Source organism: Taudactylus pleione, unplaced genomic scaffold (genome assembly GCF_031769625.1).
Source record: "Taudactylus pleione unplaced genomic scaffold, aTauple2 ptg000304l, whole genome shotgun sequence".
Classification (NCBI taxonomy): domain Eukaryota; kingdom Metazoa; phylum Chordata; class Amphibia; order Anura; family Myobatrachidae; genus Taudactylus; species Taudactylus pleione.
The window spans coordinates 304383-330153 of NW_028284705.1; the positions used below are offsets into that span (position 1 = coordinate 304383).

General features: G+C 44.5%; 1 protein-coding gene across 1 annotated transcript in view; it reads right to left on the reverse strand.

Annotated features, from left to right (window-relative positions):
* The window catches only part of LOC148511581 (microtubule-actin cross-linking factor 1, isoforms 6/7-like), a 255456-nt gene that overhangs the window by 32180 nt on the left and 197505 nt on the right, over nt 1-25771 (reverse strand). Inside the window, exons 31-34 of the mRNA XM_088442060.1 lie at nt 4268-4456; nt 3703-3814; nt 1260-1429; nt 919-1081 (exon numbers count right to left, since the gene is read on the reverse strand). Of these exons, the coding sequence (XP_088298186.1) occupies nt 919-1081; nt 1260-1429; nt 3703-3814; nt 4268-4456 (634 nt within the window). The remainder of the gene's footprint in view (nt 1-918; nt 1082-1259; nt 1430-3702; nt 3815-4267; nt 4457-25771) is intronic.

A 25771-nucleotide genomic window follows, 5' to 3' on the forward strand; every position in this document is an offset into this window, starting at 1 on the left:
CGTGCAGTCGTTTGTCAGTCTGTGATGAGCCTGCACTGAACGAGCAGACGTTCAGTGCAGGCTCATTAATCATCTGCAAACATGCTCAACCTGACGTTATCATCAGGTTGTCCAGCATGTTTGCACGATAATAGATGTCTAAACGACCAGCGGGCACGCGCATCGCTGGTCGTTTTAGACATTTTTGCAAACAATTTGCAAACGATTTATGAACGATTGAACGATCATTATCGTTCAATTGCTCAACTTAATCATCTAGTGGATGGGCACCATTAGAAAGTTTTTATCCAGTCAAAACAAATTAACAGTGATGTGTTGGTCACACCCATTATGATGATATATGTGACTGTTTAGAAGGGTTGTTACATATAACCAGTAAGATTCTATCAGTATATTGTCAATAAATATATGTTGTTTGTCTTCCTCCCGGTCTGAGAGCTCCAACCCAAACTCTACCTCTGCCATGAGTCACCCGCTGGTGCCCTTTCCCACTGGTCATCAGAGCTGGGCAATTTGTTGTTCAACCAGTGGTTGAAGTGTAAGTCTGGAACTGGCATGTGAGTATGCTGGGAAGTGTAGTACCACCACAGCCACAACGCTACAGGTTGCAAATCCTGCTCTAGAGAAATTCCTCAACTATTATGATGTTGTAACACCATTAAACTATCATTTTATGCAATCGCACCAGAATGGGGCAATAGCTCTGTAACTATTCAGCAAGTGAACCTGCGAGAGTCCGAGAGTCTCCTGTGCATCTATCCACCATATAATACAGCTATACAGTTATAGTGCACACACAGAAACAAGAATCCACTTACGGTTATATTTTACGATTTTGGCCATATATTTATTACTAGATTGGCGGTAAGGCACCCTCTACCCAGTCTCATGGACACACAAAGACCACCGGCCACTCACTAGAGGACAGTACACCATCCATGAATTCCCGCTGGCTGATGCGCCCGTCCTGGTCTCGGTCTATCCCTCGAAAAACATCCAGAATACGAGACTTCATCTGCCCAATCCATTGCATGTATCGCTTCCGCCAGACCGCAAAGTCAAAGTGCGCAAATTCCTTCAACTAGAAGGCCAGAGACAACATGCAGTCACTATACAGGAGCTGGATTTGCGGTTTCTGCATTGATTTCTGGTAAGATAAATCTGAATTATGTTAGGATAGACCAGAATAAAGAGAGAGACTGGAGTTACAGGAAGAAGTTGCAGAATTTGTTGTGAGAGGTTGAGATGAGGGAACGCACCTCCTGCAGCCTCTGCTGTGCGTTCTGAAGCCGGCACTGACGGTCCAACGACAGGAACCAGAGCTGCTGCCAACGGTTGAGAAGCTGAGTCATGTGTGGCGTCTGCGGCACAAGATCTAATAGAGGAACCGAGGGACCAATCTGGGGTGATTTCGCAGAGTTTTGTCTTTCTGGAACAAGAAATAGTAATTACTTTTGCAGCCTTAAGCTAAGTACACGCCATAAGATATATTTTTCAAAATATTTTGTCCTGACACAGATCGGAACGATATATTGTACATATTGTATATAAGGGGGTATCCAATTAGCCGTGGTATTTATCGCGGCTAATTACCTTGCCCGGGGCTCGCCTGGTGCTATCTAAATAACCCCGAAGTCGGCCTGACGACGGCACTTATCAGGGTTTTTTTTTATGGGACCTGATGTGTCGCGAAAAAGAATACACGATAATTGCCGTTTTTTCACCTGAAAAAAGGCGAAAACACATAGGTCCGCGAGCACGTATGTGTTTTCGGGAGAACTATCCTATTATTTTGACCGAAATAATAGGATAGGGTGAAAAAAAAAACAACGGTGAAAAATCCCCGTTTTTCGCCGATCGCGGGGGTCAATTAGCGCCCGAAAAATGTTTGGGGCTAATTGGATACTGCCCATAGTGTGTACGCACGAACCGCTATTCCCAGCCGTCGTTCATTGAATTTTCCCATTGGACGAGCTGGACGTCCAATAGGACGATTCAATGAACGATGCGGTGTAGTTACATGCAGCCTGTAAGGATTCATCGAGCCATAGTACGTAGGTTGGATTCCAGCCAGCGCCTTATCTGTGTGTTGTTTGTATGCTCTTCCCATGTTTGCCTGGATTTCATCCCGGTACTCTAGTTTCTATCCACGCTCCAAATGCCATACTGGTTGTTTAATTGGCTTCTGACAAAACGTAACCCTAGTGTGTTTGCGTATAAAGTACGTGCGCCAATGTCATAGGGCACAGATTCCCAAACTCGGTCCTCAGGATCCCAAACAGTGCATGTTTTCCAGGTCTCCTAACACAATCGCAAGTGAAATAATTAGCTCCACCTGTGGATCTTTCAAAATGTGTCAGTGAGTAATGAATACATCTGTGCTCCTGCTGGGTGACCTGCAAAACATGAACTGTGTGGGGAACTGAGGACCGAGTTTGAGAACCACTGTGATAGGGAATATAGATTGTAAGATCCACTGGGGCAGGGACTGATGTGAATGACAAAAATACTCTTTGAGAAGATCTGTGGAGTATGTATGTATAGAGCTGTGGAGTATGTGTGTATAGAGCTGTGGAGTATGTGTGTATAGAGCTGTGGAGTATGTGTGTATAGAGCTGTGGAGAGCTGTGGAGTATGTATTTATAGAGCTGTGGATTATGTGTGTATAGAGCTGTGGAGTATGTGTGTATAGAGCTGTGGAGTATGTGTGTATAGAGCTGTGGAGTATGTGTGTATAGAGCTGTGGAGTATGTGTGTATAGAGCTGTGGAGTATGTGTGTATAGAGCTGTGGAGTATGTGTGTATAGAGCTGTGGAGTATGTATGTATAGAGCTGTGGAGTATGTGTGTATAGACCTGTGGAGTATGTATGTATAGAGCTGTGGAGTATGTATGTATAGAGCTGTGGAGTATGTATGTATAGAGCTGTGCAGTATGTGTGTATAGAGCTGTGCAGTATGTGTGTATAGAGCTGTGGAGTATGTGTGTATAGAGCTGTGGAGTATGTCTGTATAGAGCTGTGCAGTATGTGTGTATAGAGCTGTGGAGTATGTCTGTATAGAGCTGTGGAGTATGTGTGTATAGAGCTGAGGAGTATGTGTGTATAGAGCTGTGGAGTATGTGTGTATAGAGCTGTGGAGTATGTGTGTATAGAGCTGTGGAGTATGTGTGTATAGAGCTGTGGAGTATGTGTGTATAGAGCTGTGGAGTATGTGTGTATAGAGCTGTGGAGTATGTGTGTATAGAGCTGTGGAGTATGTGTGTATAGAGCTGTGGAGTATGTGTGTATAGAGCTGTGGAGTATGTGTGTATAGAGCTGTGGAGTATGTGTGTATAGAGCTGAGGAAAACAGTATGTGTGAGCTTTCTTGGTACTTAATGATAGCAACTGAATATGCACTATTCATGACCTGAATATGGGATCACGCAAGTACAGACCGCAATACGGAGTCCTGCGCATCTACACTTATGGCTGGAAAGGTGGAACTGGCATGTGACGGGAGTTCTCACAAAGTCCAGTTGTTGCATGTACAGTGATGGGCTGGCCCCCGGGGTGGTGCACTTTATAGCTTGGGCCAGCATCTGGGCAATGCAGGGAGCAGCCGGAGGAAGCAGCAGCTCTGGAAGTGGTCGGAGTGCAGGAGGTTAATGCACCATGTGGCCTATGGGGTCGTTGTAACCAGGTGGATGCAGCGATCACTCACTGGCGGCGGCCTTGCGCGTATTTGTCGCTCTCGTTTCTGTGACTTTACGTTTGCAGTTCTTGGTCACTTTCTCCACCTCGGGCTCTTTCCGGCTCAGTTCCTCCATAAACACCTGGAACAGGATAGTAAGGGCAGGATGGGAGACAAGAGGACAATAGACGTCATACTATACGGCTTTCCCCAATGGTCACAGGTCTGATACATGACTTAGAGAGACCGACCAGTGCACAACCCCTGACATTCTAGGTGCACAGACAGACGGATAACCACAGACAGACGGATAACCACAGACAGACGGATAACCACAGACACCCTCTTAAGAAATCAACTCTCAATTGTTTGACCCTGAGGAAGGGGATGAGTCAAGGGCCGTTACCAATATATGGCCCCTGGTCTCCATAAGGATGGCATGTAGTATATGGACCTTTGCTTCGGTTATTTGCCTGTTGTCTCTCATCCATTCAATAACATGTGAGATGTGAGCCTCTGCTGCCTGAACAAGGACAGTCGGGGGAAGTAAGAATGAGTCGGGCTAGGTTACATCTGCTGCAGTGTAGAAAGTTACCGTGTGCTGTGATATGGTCTCCTCCAGGGTCTCCATGTCCTCTGGGAGAGGCTCCTGGTCTCGTAGACTCAGAGCCTCTTCTGCAGCTGTGATCCAGTCCATTAGCCGGGCGACCTCCTCACGCTCAGTGGCCAAAGCCTGAATCTGAGCCTGAATGCGCTCCCCCTGCTGGCGGGCCCAGGACACGACCTGCCAACAAAGACATACACTATTACACTTTCACTACAGATCACTATTACCATCGCAGCTGCGATTATACACACAGCCCGGCTGCGACAATATGCTAATGAGTCCTATCGCAGTGCTGCCGCACAACCAGCATAGAGACACTCACTGCCGCCCACTACTCCTCATGCTGCATATGCCGTCACACAGCCAGCATAGAGACGCTCACTGCCGCCCACTACCACTCATGCTGCATATACCATCACACAGCCAGCATAGAGACACTCACTGCCGCCCACTACACCACATGCTGCGTATATAGTCGTCACACAGCCAACATAGAGAACTCACTGCCGCCCACTACCACACATGCTGCGTATAACGTCACACAGCCAGCATAGAGACACTCACTGCCGCCCACTACCACACATGCAGTGTATAACGTCACACAGCCAGCATAGAGACACTCACTGCCGCCCACTACCACACATGCTGCGTATAACGTCACACAGCCAGCATAGAGACGCTCACTGCCGCCCACTACCACACATGCTGCGTATAACGTCACACAGCCAGCATAGAGACACTCACTGCCGCCCACTACCCCTCATGCTGCATATACCATCACACAGCCAACATAGAGACCTCACTGCCGCCCACTACCACACATGCTGCGTATAACGTCACACAGCCAGCATAGAGACGCTCACTGCCGCCCACTACCACACATGCTGCATATGCCGTCACACAGCCAGCATAGAGACACTCACTGCCGCCCACTACCACTCATGCTGCGTATACCATCACACAGCCAGCATAGAGACGCTCACTGCCGTCCACTACTCCTCGTGCTGCGTATACCATCACACAGCCAGCATAGAGACACTCACTGCCGCCCACTACCACACATGCTGCGTATAACGTCACACAGCCAGCATAGAGACACTCACTGCCGTCCACTACTCCTCATGCTGCGTATACCGTCATACAGCCAGCATAGAGACCTCACTGCCGCCCACTACCCCTCATGCTGCATATACCGTCACACAGCCAGCATAGAGACCTCACTGCCGCCCACTACCACACATGCTGCGTATACCGTCACACAGCCAGCATAGAGACGCTCACTGCCGCCCACTACCGCTCATGCTGCGTATAACGTTACACAGCCAGCATAGAGACACTCACTGCCGCCCACTACCCCTCATGTTGCATATGCCGTAACACAGCCAGCATAGAGACACTCACTGCCGCCCATTACCACACATGCTGCGTATAACGTCACACAGCCAGCATAGAGACGCTCACTGCCGCCCACTACCCCTCATGCTGCATATGCCGTCACACAGCCAGCATAGAGACACTCACTGCCGCCCATTACCACACTTGCTGCGTATAACGTCACACAACCAGCATAGAGACCTCACTGCCGCCCACTACCCCTCATGCTGCATATACCGTCACACAGCCACTATAGAGACACTCACTGCCGCCCACTACAGCTTATGCTGCATATACCGTCACACAGCCAGCATAGAGACACTCACTGCCGCCCACTACCACTCATGCTGCGTATACCGTCACACAACCAGCATAAAGACACTCACTGCCGCCCACTACCCCACATGCTGCGTATATCGTCACACAGCCAGCATAGAGACACTCACTGCCGCCCACTACTCCTCATGCTGCGTATACCGTCACACAGCCAGCATAGAGACACTCACTGCCGCCCACTACCACACATGCTGCGTATAACGTCACACAGCCAGCATAGAGACACTCACTGCCGCCCACTACCGCTCATGCTGCGTTTACCGTTACACAGCCAGCATAGACATTCACTGCCGCCCACTACCACATATGCTGCGTATAACGTCACACAGCCAGCATAGAGACACTCACTGCCGCCCACTACCACACATGCTGCGTATACCGTCACACAGCCAACATAGAGACCTCACTGCCGCCCACTACCACACATGCTGCGTATAACGTCACACAGCCAGCATAGAGACACTCACTGCCGCCCACTACCCCACATGCTGCGTATACCGTCACACAGCCAGCATAGAGACACTCACTGCCGCCCACTACCCCACATGCTGCGTATACCGTCACACTCACTGCCGCCCACTACAGCTTATGCTGCATATACCGTCACACAGCCAGCATAGAGACACTCACTGCCGCCCACTACCACTCATGCTGCGTATACCGTCACACAACCAGCATAAAGACACTCACTGCCGCCCACTACCCCACATGCTGCGTATATCGTCACACAGCCAGCATAGAGACACTCACTGCCGCCCACTACTCCTCATGCTGCGTATACCGTCACACAGCCAGCATAGAGACACTCACTGCCGCCCACTACCACACATGCTGCGTATAACGTCACACAGCCAGCATAGAGACACTCACTGCCGCCCACTACCGCTCATGCTGCGTTTACCGTTACACAGCCAGCATAGACACTCACTGCCGCCCACTACCACATATGCTGCGTATAACGTCACACAGCCAGCATAGAGACACTCACTGCCGCCCACTACCACACATGCTGCGTATACCGTCACACAGCCAACATAGAGACCTCACTGCCGCCCACTACCACACATGCTGCTTATAACGTCACACAGCCAGCATAGAGACACTCACTGCCGCCCACTACCCCACATGCTGCGTATACCGTCACACAGCCAGCATAGAGACACTCACTTCCGCCCACTACCCCACATGCTGCGTATACCGTCACACAGACAACATAGAGACCTCACTGCCGCCCACTACCACACATGCTGCGTATAACGTCACACAGCCGGCATAGAGACACTCACTGCCGCCCACTACCACATATGCTGCGTATAACGTCACACAGCCAGCATAGAGACACTCACTGCCGCCCACTACCACACATGCTGCGTATACCGTCACACAGCCAGCATAGAGACACTCACTGCCGCCCACTACCACACATGCTGCGTATAACGTCACACAGCCAGCATAGAGACACTCACTGCCGTCCACTACTCCTCATGCTGCGTATACCGTCATACAGCCAGCATAGAGACCTCACTGCCGCCCACTACCCCTCATGCTGCATATACCGTCACACAGCCAGCATAGAGACCTCACTGCCGCCCACTAACACACATGCTGCGTATACCGTCACACAGCCAGCATAGAGACGCTCACTGCCGTCCACTACTCCTCGTGCTGCGTATAACGTCACACAGCCAGCATAGAGACACTCACTGCCGCCCACTAACACACATGCTGCGTATAACGTCACACAGCCAGCATAGAGACACTCACTGCCGTCCACTACTCCTCAAGCTGCGTATACCGTCATACAGCCAGCATAGAGACCTCACTGCCGCCCACTACCCCTCATGCTGCATATACCGTCACACAGCCAGCATAGAGACCTCACTGCCGCCCACTACCACACATGCTGCGTATACCGTCACACAGCCAGCATAGAGACGCTCACTGCCGCCCACTACCGCTCATGCTGCGTATAACGTTACACAGCCAGCATAGAGACCTCACTGCCGCCCACTACCTCTCATGCTGCGTATACCGTCACACAGCCAGCATAGAGACGCTCACTGCCGCCCACTACCCCTCATGTTGCATATGCCGTAACACAGCCAGCATAGAGACACTCACTGCCGCCCATTACCACACATGCTGCGTATAACGTCACACAGCCAGCATAGAGACGCTCACTGCCGCCCACTACCCCTCATGCTGCATATGCCGTCACACAGCCAGCATAGAGACACTCACTGCCGCCCATTACCACACATGCTGCGTATAACGTCACACAACCAGCATAGAGACCTCACTGCCGCCCACTACCCCTCATGCTGCATATACCGTCACACAGCCACTATAGAGACACTCACTGCCGCCCACTACAGCTTATGCTGCATATACCGTCACACAGCCAGCATAGAGACACTCACTGCCGCCCACTACCACTCATGCTGCGTATACCGTCACACAAACCAGCATAAAGACACTCACTGCCGCCCACTACCCCACATGCTGCGTATATCGTCACACAGCCAGCATAGAGACACTCACTGCCGCCCACTACTCCTCATGCTGCGTATACCGTCACACAGCCAGCATAGAGACACTCACTGCCGCCCACTACCACACATGCTGCGTATAACGTCACACAGCCAGCATAGAGACACTCACTGCCGCCCACTACCGCTCATGCTGCGTTTACCGTTACACAGCCAGCATAGACACTCACTGCCGCCCACTACCACATATGCTGCGTATAACGTCACACAGCCAGCATAGAGACACTCACTGCCGCCCACTACCACACATGCTGCGTATACCGTCACACAGCCAACATAGAGACCTCACTGCCGCCCACTACCACACATGCTGCGTATAACGTCACACAGCCAGCATAGAGACACTCACTGCCGCCCACTACCCCACATGCTGCGTATACCGTCACACAGCCAGCATAGAGACACTCACTGCCGCCCACTACCCCACATGCTGCGTATACCGTCACACAGACAACATAGAGACCTCACTGCCGCCCACTACCACACATGCTGCGTATAACGTCACACAGCCGGCATAGAGACACTCACTGCCGCCCACTACCACATATGCTGCGTATAACGTCACACAGCCAGCAAAGAGACACTCACTGCCGCCCACTACCACACATGCTGCGTATACCGTCACACAGCCAACATAGAGACCTCACTGCCACCCACTACCACACATGCTGCGTATAACGTCACACAGCCAGCATAGAGACACTCACTGCCGTCCACTACCCCACATGCTGCGTATACCGTCACACAGCCAGCATAGACACTCACTGCCGCCCACTACCACACATGCTGCGTATACCGTCACACAGCCAGCATAGAGACACTCACTGCCGCCCACTACCACACATGCTGCGTATAACGTCACACAGCCAGCATAGAGACACTCACTGCCGCCCACTACACCTCATGCTGCGTATACCGTCACACAGCCAGCATAGACACTCAATGCCGCCCACTACCACACATGCTGCGTATAACGTCACACAGCCAGCATAGACACTCACTGCCGCCCACTACCACACATGCTGCGTATACCGTCACACAGCCAGCATAGAGACACTCACTGCTGCCCAGTACCACACATGCTGCGTATAACGTCACACAGCCAGCATAGAGACACTCACTGCCGCCCACTACCACACATGCTGCATATAACGTCACACAGCCAGCATAGAGACACTCACTGCCGCCCACTACCACACATGCTGCGTATAACGTCACACAGCCAGCATAGAGACACTCACTGCTGCCCACTACCACTCATGCTGCGTATAACGTCACACAGCCAGCATAGAGACACTCATTGCCGCCCACTACCACTCATGCTGCGTATATAGTCGTCACACAGCCAGCATAGAGACACTCACTGCCGCCCACTACCACACATGCTGCGTATAACGTCACACAGCCAGCATAGAGACACTCACTGCCGCCCACTACCACACATGCTGCATATAACGTCACACAGCCAGCATAGAGACGCTCACTGCCGCCCACTACCACACATGCTGCGTATAACGTCACACAGCCAGCATAGAGACACTCACTGCCGCCCACTACCACACATGCTGCATATAACGTCACACAGCCAGCATAGAGACACTCACTGCCGCCCACTACCACACATGCTGCGTATAACGTCACACAGCCAGCATAGAGACACTCACTGCCGCCCACTACCACACATGCTGCTTATAACGTCACACAGCCAGAATAGAGACGCTCACTGCCACCCACTATCACTCATGCTGCGTATAACGTCACACAGCCAGCATAGAGACGCTCACTGCCGCCCACTACCACACATGCTGCGTATAACGCCACACAGCCAGCATAGAGACACTCACTGCCGCCCACTACCACACATGCTGCGTATAACGTCACACAGCCAGAATAGAGACGCTCACTGCCACCCACTACCACACATGCTGCATATAACGTCACACAGCCAGCATAGAGACGCTCACTGCCGCCCACTACCACACATGCTGCGTATAACGTCACACAGCCAGCATAGAGACACTCACTGCCGCCCACTACCACACATGCTGCGTATAACGTCACACAGCCAGAATAGAGACACTCACTGCCGCCCACTATCACTCATGCTGCGTATAACGTCACACAGCCAGCATAGAGACGCTCACTGCCGCCCACTATCACTCATGCTGCGTATAACGTCACACAGCCAGCATAGAGACACTCACTGCCGCCCACTACCACACATGCTGCATATACCATCACACAGCCAGCATAGAGACACTCACTGCCGCTCACTACCCCTCATGCTGCGTATACCGTCACACAGCCAACATAGAGACACTCACTGCCGCCCACTACCACACATGCTGCATATAACGTCACACAGCCAGCATAGAGACGCTCACTGCCGCCCACTACCACACATGCTGCGTATAACGTCACACAGCCAGCATAGAGACACTCACTGCCGTCCACTACCACACATGCTGCATATAACGTCACACAGCCAGCATAGAGACACTCACTGCCGCCCACTACCACACATGCTGCGTATAACGTCACACAGCCAGCATAGAGACACTCACTGCCGCTCACTACCACACATGCTGCATATAACGTCACACAGCCAGCATAGAGACGCTCACTGCCGCCCACTACCACACCTGCTGCGTATAACGTCACACAGCCAGCATAGAGACACTCACTGCCGCCCACTACCACACATGCTGCATATAACGTCACACAGCCAGCATAGAGACACTCACTGCCGCCCACTACCACACATGCTGCATATAACGTCACACAGCCAGCATAGAGACACTCACTGCCGCCCACTACCACACATGCTGCGTATAACGTCACACAGCCAGCATAGAGACACTCACTGCCGCCCACTACCACACATGCTGCGTATAACGTCACACAGCCAGCATAGAGACACTCACTGCCACCCACTATCACTCATGCTGCGTATAACGTCACACAGCCAGCATAGAGACGCTCACTGCCGCCCACTACCACACATGCTGCGTATAACGTCACACAGCCAGCATAGAGACACTCACTGCCGCCCACTACCCCTCATGCTGCGTATACCGTCACACAGCCAGCATAGAGACACTCACTGCCGCCCACTACCACACATGCTGCGTATAACGTCACACAGCCAGCATAGACACTCACTGCCGCCCACTACCACACATGCTGCATATAACGTCACACAGCCAGCATAGAGACACTCACTGCCGCCCACTACCACACATGCTGCATATAACGTCACACAGCCAGCATAGAGACACTCACTGCCGCCCACTACCACACATGCTGCGTATAACATCACACAGCCAGCATAGAGACACTCACTGCCGCCCACTACCACACATGCTGCGTATAACGTCACACAGCCAGCATAGAGACGCTCACTGCCGCCCACTACCACACATGCTGCATATACCATCACACAGCCAGCATAGAAACACTCACTGCCACCCACTATCACTCATGCTGCGTATAACGTCACACAGCCAACATAGAGACACTCACTGCCGCCCACTATCACTCATGCTGCGTATAACGTCACACAGCCAGCATAGAGACACTCACTGCCGCCCACTACCCCTCATGCTGCGTATAACGTCACACAGCCAGCATAGAGACACTCACTGCCGCCCACTACCCCTCATGCTGCGTATACCGTCACACAGCCAGCATAGAGACACTCACTGCCGTGCAGTACCACTCATGCTGCGTGTGGTAGTGGGTGGCAGTGAGTGTCTCTATTGGTGGTTACAGCAGTAGATACAATGTCGCGGTTCGCATGATAGACTTCAATGGAGAATTCTCCCCATAGAAGTCTATGTGGAGACACGCTGACCGCACACAGCCAATTAGCGAGCTGCTCCGAGGGAGATGCCTGCTGATTGGCTGGCCCACGTGTGCCCCGGTCATTTGTGCGGAGGAAAGCTATGTGGAAACATATAGCTTTGCTCGCTCCGGCTTGGATTCGGGTACTCGTTTTGTTATTTTTAACCCTTTGGAAGCCTACTTGGAGAAGAGGACGTGACCTACGCATAGGAGAGGTGAGTATGGATTTTTTTCTATAGGTACCCCTATGGATTACTTCGGATACTAGGTGAGTATGTGTGATAGTGAGTGTGAGTGTGCATGTATGTTATAATAAAATTTTACTGTCACAGTGTATGTTGTGTTTATTACATATTGCTTTGGTTGTGGAACTACAAGTGCCAGCGGGCCCGTAATGTCCCGCATGCTGGTATTTGTGGTTCTCCAAATACCAGCATGCGGGGGGAGGCTTGCTGGTACGTGTTGTTCCACAACGAAAGAAAATATTTAACCCTTTTACAATACACATACACTATCAACCCGGCACCCACCGCCATAGGGTGCCGAGGATGGCCTGGGCTATCAGCCTAGGCCAGGGGTGCCCTGGAGAGGGTGACCCCTTTATTGGGGGGGTCCCCAGCTCCCCAGGGATCCCTGGCCTGGGCTGATTAACGGTCAGGGCTGATGCTGCGGCTGGGGGGCCCGGTGAAAGGGCACCCCTGACTGTGGCATCAGTCCCCCGTTAGAAATGGTCCAGGGCTGGTATTAAATATACGGGGAACCTCACGTCATTTTTTTTGTCTGTATATTTAAAACCAGCTCTGTCCCTGCTGCCTGTTGCTGGTTCGTAAATTGACAGTGGAACCCTACACTTTTTTCCCCTGTAAATTTAAGAACCAGGACAGGTTGGCAAGCCCGGGGCTGGTTAGTCTTTTGGGGGGGGACATCACGTCATTTTTTTTTATTAAATTATCCCTATTTCAACCATTTACAGAAATAAACATACACAAATTACAATACTTTGTGTATGTTTCTGACCATCTCGCAGCTCAGGGGGTTGAGAGATTATAAAGTGATTTTGACGGAGAGTTTGCTCTTTTCTCACCCGAGCTTGTCATCCCGATTCTTGGTAAATTTGAGAGATGTATATTTTAGGTGAAAAGTACTCCCGATTTGGCCCGATGGTGATTTGACTCTAGATTACTATCTCACCCGAGTTTTAAGAGTGAGATGAGAGAAATCTCTCTCTAACTCACCCGACTTTGCCTTTAGTAAATTTGCAAGCAGGCAAAAAAATGAATAAATCACCCGAAATGGTCATCTCGACTCTTAGTAAATTTACCCCTGGGTCTCCAAAGCCTGGGTCTGGTTGTTCTTTTGGGGTGTGGGGGGGCAGTGTCATTTATTTTCTATTTTTACACAGGTTTTAATTTTTTTAACACAGAAGCACAGACGGATGATCTCACTGATCCCGTCCGTGCTTCTGTTCGTTCGAGTTATCCAAAACGAACGCCAAATATAAAGGAATAATACGAATGGTGTAGAATGATTACACTATCGAACAACACGAAGGACAGCATCTCGGCAGCTTAGAAAACTCAGTAACCTGAATCCGAAATGAAACACATGAATCCGGATGATGTCATCTGAGACACATCAAATAGAAATCGGCAGCTTAGTAAATTTACCCCTATGTATCCTGTAAATTCTATGTATACTATACATATTCTATACACCATCTATGTATCCTCTACATTCCATATATGCATTCTATACATCCTCTATGTATCCTGTATATTCTATATCTGCATTCTATACATCCTCTATGTATCCTGTATATTCTATATATGCATTCTATACATCCTCTATGTATCCTGTATATTCTATATATGCATTCTATACATCCTCTATGTATCCTGTATATTCTATATATGCATTCTATACATCCTCTATGTATCCTGTATATTCTATATATGCATTCTATACATCCTCTATGTATCCTGTATATTCTATATATGCATTCTATACATCCTCTAAGTATCCTGTATATTCTATATATGCATTCTATACATCCTACATGTATCCTGTATATTCCTTTTACACTATACATATTCTATACATCCTATATGTATCCTGTATATTCTATATATGCTATATGTATTTTATATGTCCTGTACAATCTGTATATGCTATATGTATTCTATGCATCCTCTATGTATCCCATATATTCTACATGTATTCTATACATCCTCTATGTATCCTCTATATTCCTTATATGCTATAAGTATTTTATATGTCCTGTACAATCTGTATATGCTATATGTATTCTATGCATCCTCTATGTATCATATATATTCTACATGTATTTTATACATCCTCTATGTATCCTGTATATTCCATATATGCTATACGTACTCTATACATCCACTATGTATCCTGTATATTCTATATATGCTATAAGTATTTTATATGTCCTGTACAATCTCTATATGCTGTACGTATTCTATGCATCCTCTATGTATCATATATATTCTACATGTATTCTATACATCCTCTATGTATCATATATATTCTACATGTATTCTATACATCCTCTATGTATCCTGTATATTCCATATATGCTATACGTACTCTATACATCCACTATGTATCCTGTATATTCTATATATGCTATATGTATTTTATATGTCCTGTACAATCTGTATATGCTATACGTATTCTTTGTGTCCTCTATGTATCATATATATTCTATATGTATTCTGTATATTCCTTATATGCTATAAGTATTTTATATGTCCTGTACAATCTGTATATGCTATACATATTCTTTGAGTCCTCTATGTATCATATACATTCTATATGTATTGTATACATCCTCCATGTATCCTGTATATTCCTTATATGCTATACGTAATGTATATGTCCTGTACAATCTGTATATGCTATACGTATTCTTTGCGTCCTCTATGTATCATATATATTCTATATGTATTCTATACATCCTCTATGTATACTGTATATTCCATATATGCTATATGTAATGTATATGTCCTGTACAATCTGTATATGCTATATGTATTCTATGCATCCTCTATGTATCATATATATTCTACATGTATTCTATATATCCTCTATGTATCCTGTATATTCCTTATATGCTATATGTATTTTATATGTCCTGTACAATCTGTATATGCTATATGTATTCTATGCATCCTCTATGTATCATATATATTCTACATGTATTCTATATATCCTCTATGTATCCTGTATATTCCATATATGCTATACGTATTCTATACATCCACTATGTATCCTGTATATTCTATATATGCTATATGTATTTTATATGTCCTGTACAATCTGTATATGCTATATGTATTCTATGCATCCTCTATGTATCATATATATTCTACATGTATTCTATATATCCTCTATGTATCCTGTATATTCCTTATATGCTATATGTATTTTATATGTCCTGTACAATCTGTATATGCTATACATCCTCTATGTATCATATATATTCTACATGTATTCTATACATCCTCTATGTATCCTGAATATTCCTTATATGCTATAAGTATTTTATATGTCCTGTACAATCTGTATATGCTGTACGTATTCTATGCATCCTCTATGTATCATATATATTCTACATGTATTCTATACATCCTCTATGTATCCTGTATATTCCATATATGCTATACGTAATATATATGTCCTGTACAATCTGTATATGCTATACGTATTCTATGCGTCCTCTATGTATCATATATATTCTACATGTATTCTATACATCCTCTATATATCCTGTATATTCCTTATATGCTATAAGTATTTTATATGTCCTGTACAATCTGTATATGCTGTACGTATTCTATGCATCCTCTATGTATCATATATATTCTACAAGTATTCTATATATCCTCTATATATCCTGTATATTCCTTATATGCTATATGTATTTTATATGTCCTGTACAATCTGTATATGCTATACGTATTCTATGCGTCCTCTATGTATCATATATATTCTACACGTGTTCTATACATCCTCTATGTATCCTGTATATTCCTTATATGCTCTAAGTATTTTATATGTCCTGTACAATCTGTATATGCTGTACGTATTCTATGCGTCCGCTATGTATCATATATATTCTACACGTATTCTATACATCCTCTATGTATCCTGTATATTCTATATATGCTATAAGTATTTTATATGTCATGTACAATCTGTATATGCTATATGTATTCTATGCATCCTCTATGTATCATATATATTCTACATGTATTCTATACATCCTCTATGAATCCTGTATATTCTATATATGCTATACGTATTCTATACATCCACTATGTATCCTGTATATTCTATATATGCCATATGTATTTTATATGTCCTGTACAATCTGTATATGCTATACGTATTCTATGCATCCTCTATGTATCATATATATTCTACACTTATTCTATACATCCTCTATGTATCCTGTATATTCCTTATATGCTATATGTATTTAATATGTCCTGTACAATCTGTAGATGCTATACGTATTCTATGCGTCCGCTATGTATCATATATATTCTACATGTATTCTATACATCCTCTATGTATCCTGCATATTCTATATATGCTATATGTATTCTATACATCCTCTATGTATCCGGTATATTCCTTATATGCTATACGTATTCTATACATCCACTATGTATCCTGTATATTCTAAATATGCTATATGTATTTTATATGTCCTGTACAATCTGTATATGCTATACGTATTCTATACATACTCTATGTATCATATATATTCTACATGTATTCTATGCATCCTCTATGTATCCTGTATATTTCTTATATGCTATAAGTATTTTATATGTCCTGTACAATCTGTATATGCTATACGTATTCTATGCATCCTCTATGTATCATATATATTCTACATGTATTCTATACATCCTCTATGAATCCTGTATATTCTATATATGCTATACGTATTCTATACATCCACTATGTATCCTGTATATTCTATATATGCTATACGTATTTTATATGTCCTGTACAATCTGTATATGCTATACGTATACTATGCATCCGCTATGTATCATATATATTCTACATGTATTCTATACATCCACTATGTATCCTGTATATTCTATATATGCTATACATATTGTATACATCCTCTATGTATCCTGTATATTCTATATATGCTATATGTATTTTATATGTCCTGTACAATCTGTATATGCTATACGTATTCTATGCGTCCTCTATTTATCATATATATTCTACACGTATTCTATACATCCTCTATGTATCCTGTATATTCCTTATATGCTATAAGTATTTTATATGTCCTGTACAATCTGTATATGCTATACGTATTCTATGCGTTCTCTATGTATCATATATATTCTACATGTATTCTATACATCCTCTATGTATCCTGTATATTCCATATATGCTATACGTAATATATATGTCCTGTACAATCTGTATATGCTATACGTATTCTATGCGTCCTCTATGTATCATATATATTCTACATGTATTCTATACATCCTCTATATATCCTGTATATTCCTTATATGCTATAAGTATTTTATATGTCCTGTACAATCTGTATATGCTGTACGTATTCTATGCATCCTCTATGTATCATATATATTCTACAAGTATTCTATATATCCTCTATATATCCTGTATATTCCTTATATGCTATATGTATTTTATATGTCCTGTACAATCTGTATATGCTATACGTATTCTATGCGTCCTCTATGTATCATATATATTCTACACGTGTTCTATACATCCTCTATGTATCCTGTATATTCCTTATATGCTCTAAGTATTTTATATGTCCTGTACAATCTGTATATGCTGTACGTATTCTATGCGTCCGCTATGTATCATATATATTCTACACGTATTCTATACATCCTCTATGTATCCTGTATATTCTATATATGCTATAAGTATTTTATATGTCATGTACAATCTGTATATGCTATATGTATTCTATGCATCCTCTATGTATCATATATATTCTACATGTATTCTATACATCCTCTATGAATCCTGTATATTCTATATATGCTATACGTATTCTATACATCCACTATGTATCCTGTATATTCTATATATGCCATATGTATTTTATATGTCCTGTACAATCTGTATATGCTATACGTATTCTATGCATCCTCTATGTATCATATATATTCTACACTTATTCTATACATCCTCTATGTATCCTGTATATTCCTTATATGCTATATGTATTTAATATGTCCTGTACAATCTGTAGATGCTATACGTATTCTATGCGTCCGCTATGTATCATATATATTCTACATGTATTCTATACATCCTCTATGTATCCTGCATATTCTATATATGCTATATGTATTCTATACATCCTCTATGTATCCGGTATATTCCTTATATGCTATACGTATTCTATACATCCACTATGTATCCTGTATATTCTAAATATGCTATATGTATTTTATATGTCCTGTACAATCTGTATATGCTATACGTATTCTATACATACTCTATGTATCATATATATTCTACATGTATTCTATGCATCCTCTATGTATCCTGTATATTTCTTATATGCTATAAGTATTTTATATGTCCTGTACAATCTGTATATGCTATACGTATTCTATGCATCCTCTATGTATCATATATATTCTACATGTATTCTATACATCCTCTATGAATCCTGTATATTCTATATATGCTATACGTATTCTATACATCCTCTATGTATCCTGTATATTCCATATATATGCTATACGTATTCTATACATCCACTATGTATCCTGTATATTCTATATATGCTATACGTATTTTATATGTCCTGTACAATCTGTATATGCTATACGTATACTATGCATCCGCTATGTATCATATATATTCTACATGTATTCTATACATCCACTATGTATCCTGTATATTCTATATATGCTATACATATTGTATACATCCTCTATGTATCCTGTATATTCTATATATGCTATATGTATTTTATATGTCCTGTACAATCTGTATATGCTATACGTATTCTATGCGTTCTCTATTTATCATATATATTCTGCACGTATTCTATACATCCTCTATGTATCCTGTATATTCCTTATATGCTATAAGTATTTTATATGTCCTGTACAATCTGTATATGCTATACGTATTCTATGCGTTCTCTATGTATCATATATATTCTACATGTATTCTATACATCCTCTATGTATCCTGTATATTCTACATATGCTATACGTATTTTATATGTCCTGTACAATCTGTATATGCTGTACGTATTCTATGCGCCCTCTATGTATCATATATATTCTACATGTATTCTATACATCCTCTATGTATCCTGTATATTCTATATATGCTATACGTATTTTATATGTCCTGTACAAGCTGTATATGCTATACTTATTCTATACATCCTCTATGTATCCTGTACTGTATATTCTATATATGTTATACATTTTCAATATGTCCTATATGCGTCCTGTATATTCTATGTATGCTCTACATATTCTATTTCTATATATCCAATATATATCCTGTATACAGAGCCGTAGCTAGACTTTTTGGTGCCCTGTGCCAGAAAGAGCATTGGCGCCCCCCTCATTTTTCAAAGGGACATAATGCACCCAAAAAAGGTGAATGGCCTCATGGGGAAGGGCCAGGGAAGAGATAGGAGAGGCCAGGAGATGCTGGGGATAAATAGGGGCATAATATAGTGCACCTGAGAGAGGGCCATGGCCTCATGGGGAAGGGCCAGGGAAGAGATAGGGGAGGCCAGGAGATGCTGGGGATAAATAGGGGCATAATATAGTGCACCTGAGAGAGGGCCATGGCCTCATGGGGAAGGGCCAGGGAAGAGATAGGAGAGGCCAGGAGATGCTGGGGATAAATAGGGGCATAATATAGTGCACCTGAGAGAGGGCCATGGCCTCATGGGGAAGGGCCAGGGAAGAGATAGGAGAGGCCAGGAGATGCTGGGGATAAATAGGGATATAATATAGTGCACCTGAGAGAGGGCCATGGCCTCATGGGGAAGGGCCAGGGAAGAGATAGGGGAGGCCAGGAGACGCGCACCTGAGAGAGGGCCATGGCCTCATGGGGAAGGGCCAGGGAAGAGATAGGGGAGGCCAGGAGATGCTGGGGATAAATAGGGACATAATATAGTGCACCTGAGAGAGGGCCATGGCCTCATGGGGAAGGGCCAGGGAAGAGAGAGGGGAGGCCAGGAGATGCTGGGGATGAATAGGGACATAATATAGTGCACCTGAGAGAGGGCCATGGCCTCATGGGGAAGGGCCAGGGAAGAGATAGGGGAGGCCAGGAGATGCTGGGGATAAATAGGGACATAATATAGGGCACCTGAGAGAGGGCCATGGCCTCATGGGGAAGGGCCAGGGAAGAGATAGGGGAGGCCAGGAGATGCCGGGGATAAATAGGGACATAATATAGTGCACCTGAGAGAGGGCTATGGCCTCATGGGGAAGGGCCAGGGAAGAGATAGGGGAGGCCAGGAGACGCGCACCTGAGAGAGGGCCATGGCCTCATGGGGAAGGGCCAGGGAAGAGATAGGGGAGGCCAGGAGATGCTGGGGATAAATAGGGACATAATATAGTGCACCTGAGAGAGGGCCATGGCCTCATGGGGCAGGGCCAGGGAAGAGAGAGGGGAGGCCAGGAGATGCTGGGGATGAATAGGGACATAATATAGTGCACCTGAGAGAGGGCCATGGCCTCATGGGGAAGGGCCAGGGAAGAGATAGGGGAGGCCGGGAGATGCTGGGGATAAATAGGGACATAATATAGTGCACCTGAGAGAGAGCCATGGCCTCATGGGGAAGGGCCAGGGAAGAGATAGGAGAGGCCAGGAGATGCTGGGGATGAAATAAGAGGAAGTTACAAGTGAGAATGATAATAAACAGAAATTTGACAGGCCCAAACAGCACCCCCTGCCCTGCGGTGCCCTGTGCGATGGCACCGGCCGCACTACCCTAGCTACGGCCCTGCCTGTATATCCTATGTATGCTATACTGTACATCTTCTATATATCCTATATATTGTTTATATCCTATACATATTCTACTGTATGTACTGTACAGTATACAGTATATTCTATGTATGCTATCCATATTCTATACACCCTACATGTATCTTGAATGTTAAATATATGTTATGTCTTCTATACATCATACGTATCTTATGCATTCTATATTTATTCTATACAGTATATTCTATATATGCTATATATCCTGTATTTTATATATAACCTATGCTTATTCTATACATCCTATATGTATCCTGTATATATGCTATACATATTCTACTGTATGTGCTGTACAGTAGACAGTATATTCTGTGTATGCTATCCATATTCTGTACACCCTACATGTATCTTAAATATTCTATACAGGTATACGCTATATGTGTTCTATAGATTATATATATATTTTATACATCATATATATCCTATGCATTCTATATGTATTCTATACAGTATAATCTATACAGCCATTTCCAAAACTTTTGAGAATGACAGAATTATTGGTTTTCACAAAGTTTGCTGCTTCAGTGTATTTAGACCTTTTTGTCAGATGTTACTATGGTATACTGAGGTAACATTACAGCATGACATAAGTGTCAGATGTTACTATGGTATACTGAGGTAACATTACAGCATTACATAAGTGTCAGATGTTACTGTGGTATACTGAAGTAACATTACAGCATTACATAAGTGTCAGATGTTACTATGGTATACTGAAGTAACATTACAGCATGACATAAGTGTCAGATGTTACTATGGTATACTGAGGTAAAATTACAGCATTACATAAGTGTCAGATGTTACTATGGTATACTGAGGTAAAATTACAGCATTACATAAGTGTCAGATGTTACTATGGTATACTGAAGTAACATTACAGCATGACATAAGTGTCAGATGTTACTATGGTATACTGAGGTAACATTACAGCATTACATAAGTGTCAGATGTTACTGTGGTATACTGAAGTAACATTACAGCATGACATAAGTGTCAGATGTTACTATGGTATACTGAAGTAACATTACAGCATGACATAAGTGTCAGATGTTACTATGGTATACTGAGGTAAAATTACAGCATGACATAAGTGTCAGATGTTACTATGGTATACTGAGGTAAAATTACAGCATTACATAAGTGTCAGATGTTACTATGGTATACTGAGGTAACATTACAGCATTACATAAGTGTCAGATGTTACTATGGTATACTGAGGTAACATTACAGCATTACATAAGTGTCAGATGTTACTATGGTATACTGAGGTAACATTACAGCATTACATAAGTGTCAGATGTTACTATGGTATACTGAGGTAACATTACAGCATTACATAAGTGTCAGATGTTACTATGGTATACTGAGGTAACATTACAGCATTACATAAGTGTCAGATGTTACTATGGTATACTGAGGTAACATTACAGCATTACATAAGTGTCAGATGTTACTATGGTATACTGAGGTAACATTATAGCATTACATAAGTGTCAGATGTTACTATGGTATACTGAGGTAACATTACAGCATTACATAAGTGTCAGATGTTACCATGCTATACTGAAGTAACATTACAGCATTACATAAGTGTCAGATGTTACTATGGTATACTGAGGTAACATTACAGCATTACATAAGTGTCAGATGTTACTATGGTATACTGAGGTAACATTACAGCATGACATAAGTGTCAGATGTTACTATGGTATACTGAGGTAAAATTACAGCATTACATAAGTGTCAGATGTTACTATGGTATACTGAGGTAACATTATAGCATTACATAAGTGTCAGATGTTACTATGGTATACTGAGGTAACATTACAGCATTACATAAGTGTCAGATGTTACTATGGTATACTGAGGTAACATTACAGCATTACATAAGTGTCAGATGTTACTTAGGTATACTGAGGTAACATTACAGCATGACATAAGTGTCAGATGTTACTATGGTATACTGATGTAACATTACAAGCATTACATAAGTGTCAGAGGCTTTTATTGACAATTACATTAAGTTTATGCAGAAAGTCAATATTTGCATTGTTGACCCTTCTTCTTCAAGACCTCTGCAATTCGCCCTGGCAGCTGTCACTCACCTTCTGGGCCACATACTGACTAAATGATACGAATTCCTAGGTTGTTCCGTGTTAACCTCTAGAACCCAGGCTAGCGAGGTCTTCCGTCACTAACAGCCACCCACTGTTCCCCTAGAACTGGTTGACATTCACCGGTACTTAAGTGGCCGCCTGGACTTAAAACTCGGAATAGTAGAGGTTAACACAGGCTACCTACGGAAACCAGAGAGTAGCAGAAAATACTGGAGACAGGGAGAAGAGTCCATAATACGGCTAAGAAGCCGATGGTGCGGCTAAAACCGGTAGTACAATTAGAAGATTTAATGCAGTGGCTTGGAGGCCATTGATGCAGCTTTGGGAGCTGGCAGTGTGGCTGGAGCACTGGTGGTGAGATGCGGCTTTCAGCCGGTAGAGTAGCTGTGGAGCCAGTGGTGAGATGCAACTTTGAGAGCCGGTATTGTGGCTGGCGAGCCGGTGGTGAGATGCGGCTTAGAGAGGGTAATGCGGCTTGTGAGCCAGTGGTGAGATGCAGCTTAGGGACGGTATACAGCCTGTGAGCTGGTGGTGAGACGCGGTAGCAGCTTGGGAGCTGATGGTGCAGCTGGGAATCCGATGGAGCCACAACAAAGCTGGTAGCAGCTTGGGAGCTGATGGTGTGGCTGGGAAGCCTATGGAACGGCAACAAAGCTGGTAGCAGCTTGGGAGCTGATGGTGCGGCTGGGAAGCCGATGGAGCAACAACAAAGCCGGTAGAAGCTTGGGAGCCGATGGTGCGGCTGGGAAGCCGATGGAGTGGCAACGAAGCCGGTAGCAGCTTGGGAGCTTGGAACAGGAACAACATTGCTAGAAGGAGACAAGTCGTGACAGCGACTTGTAACACTGATGGCCGCCCATTCTTACCTAATCAATGCTTGGAGTTTGTCAGAATTTGTGGGTTCTTGTTTGTCCACCCGCCTCTTGCTGGAAAAGGCATTGTTCGTCACCAAACTGTTCTTGGATGGTTGGGAGAAGTTGCTCTAGGAGGATGTTTTGGTAGCGCTCACCCTTACTTCTCCGGACAAGCGTTTTTCTAGATGCCTCAAACAATCTGAAAGGGGATTCATCAGAGAAAATAATTTTACCCCGGTCTTCAGCAGTCCAATCTCTGTACCTTTCTAAGAACATCAGTCTGTCACTGATGTTTTTCCTGGAGATTAGTGGCTTCTTTGCTGCCTTTCTTTACACCAGGCCATCCTCCAAAAGTCTTCATCCTGTGTCATGCCAACAGTAAAGCATCTTGAGACCATTCATGTGTGGGGTTGCCTTCTCAGCCAAGGGAGTGGGCTCACTCACAATTTTGCCTAAGAACACAAAACATCCTCCAAGAGCAACTTCTCCCAACCATCCAAGAACAGTTTGGTGACGAACAATGCCTATACCAGCATGATGGAGCACCTTGTCATAAGGCAAAAGTGATAACTAAGTGGCTCGGGGCACAAAACATCAACATTTTGAGTCCATGGCCAGGAAACTCCCCAGACCTTAATCCCATTGAGAAATTGTGGTCAATCCTCAAGAGGCGGGTGGACAAACAAAAACCCACAAATTCTGACAAACGTCAAGCATTGATTAGACAAGAATGGGCGGCCATCAGTCAGTATGTGGCCCAGAAGTTGATTGACAGCATGCCAGGGCGAATTGCAGAGGTCTTGAAAAAGAAGGGTCAACACTGCAAATATTGACTCTTTGCACAAACTTAATGTATGTGTCAATAAAAGCCTCTGACACTTATGAAATGCTTGTAATGTTACTTCAGTATACCATAGTAACATCTGACAAAAAGGTCTAAAAACACTGAAGCAGCAAACTTTGTGACAACCAATACTTGTGTCATTCTCAAAACTTTTGGCCATGGCTGTATATGCTATATATACTTTATTTTCTATATACCCTATGCTTATTCTATACATCCTATAGGTATCCTGTATATTCTATATACCTTATGCTTATTCTATACATCCGATAGGTATCCTGCCACACTAACGGTTCTCAAGGCCGCATCTCACTACCGGCTCACAAGCCACACTACCGGCTCTCAAGGCCGCATCTCACCACCGGTTCACAAGCCACACTACCGGCTCTCAAGGCCGCATCTCACTACCGGCTCTCAAAGCCGCATCTCACCATCGACTCACAAGCCACACTACCGGCTCTCAAGGCCGCATCTCACCACCGGCTCACAAGCCA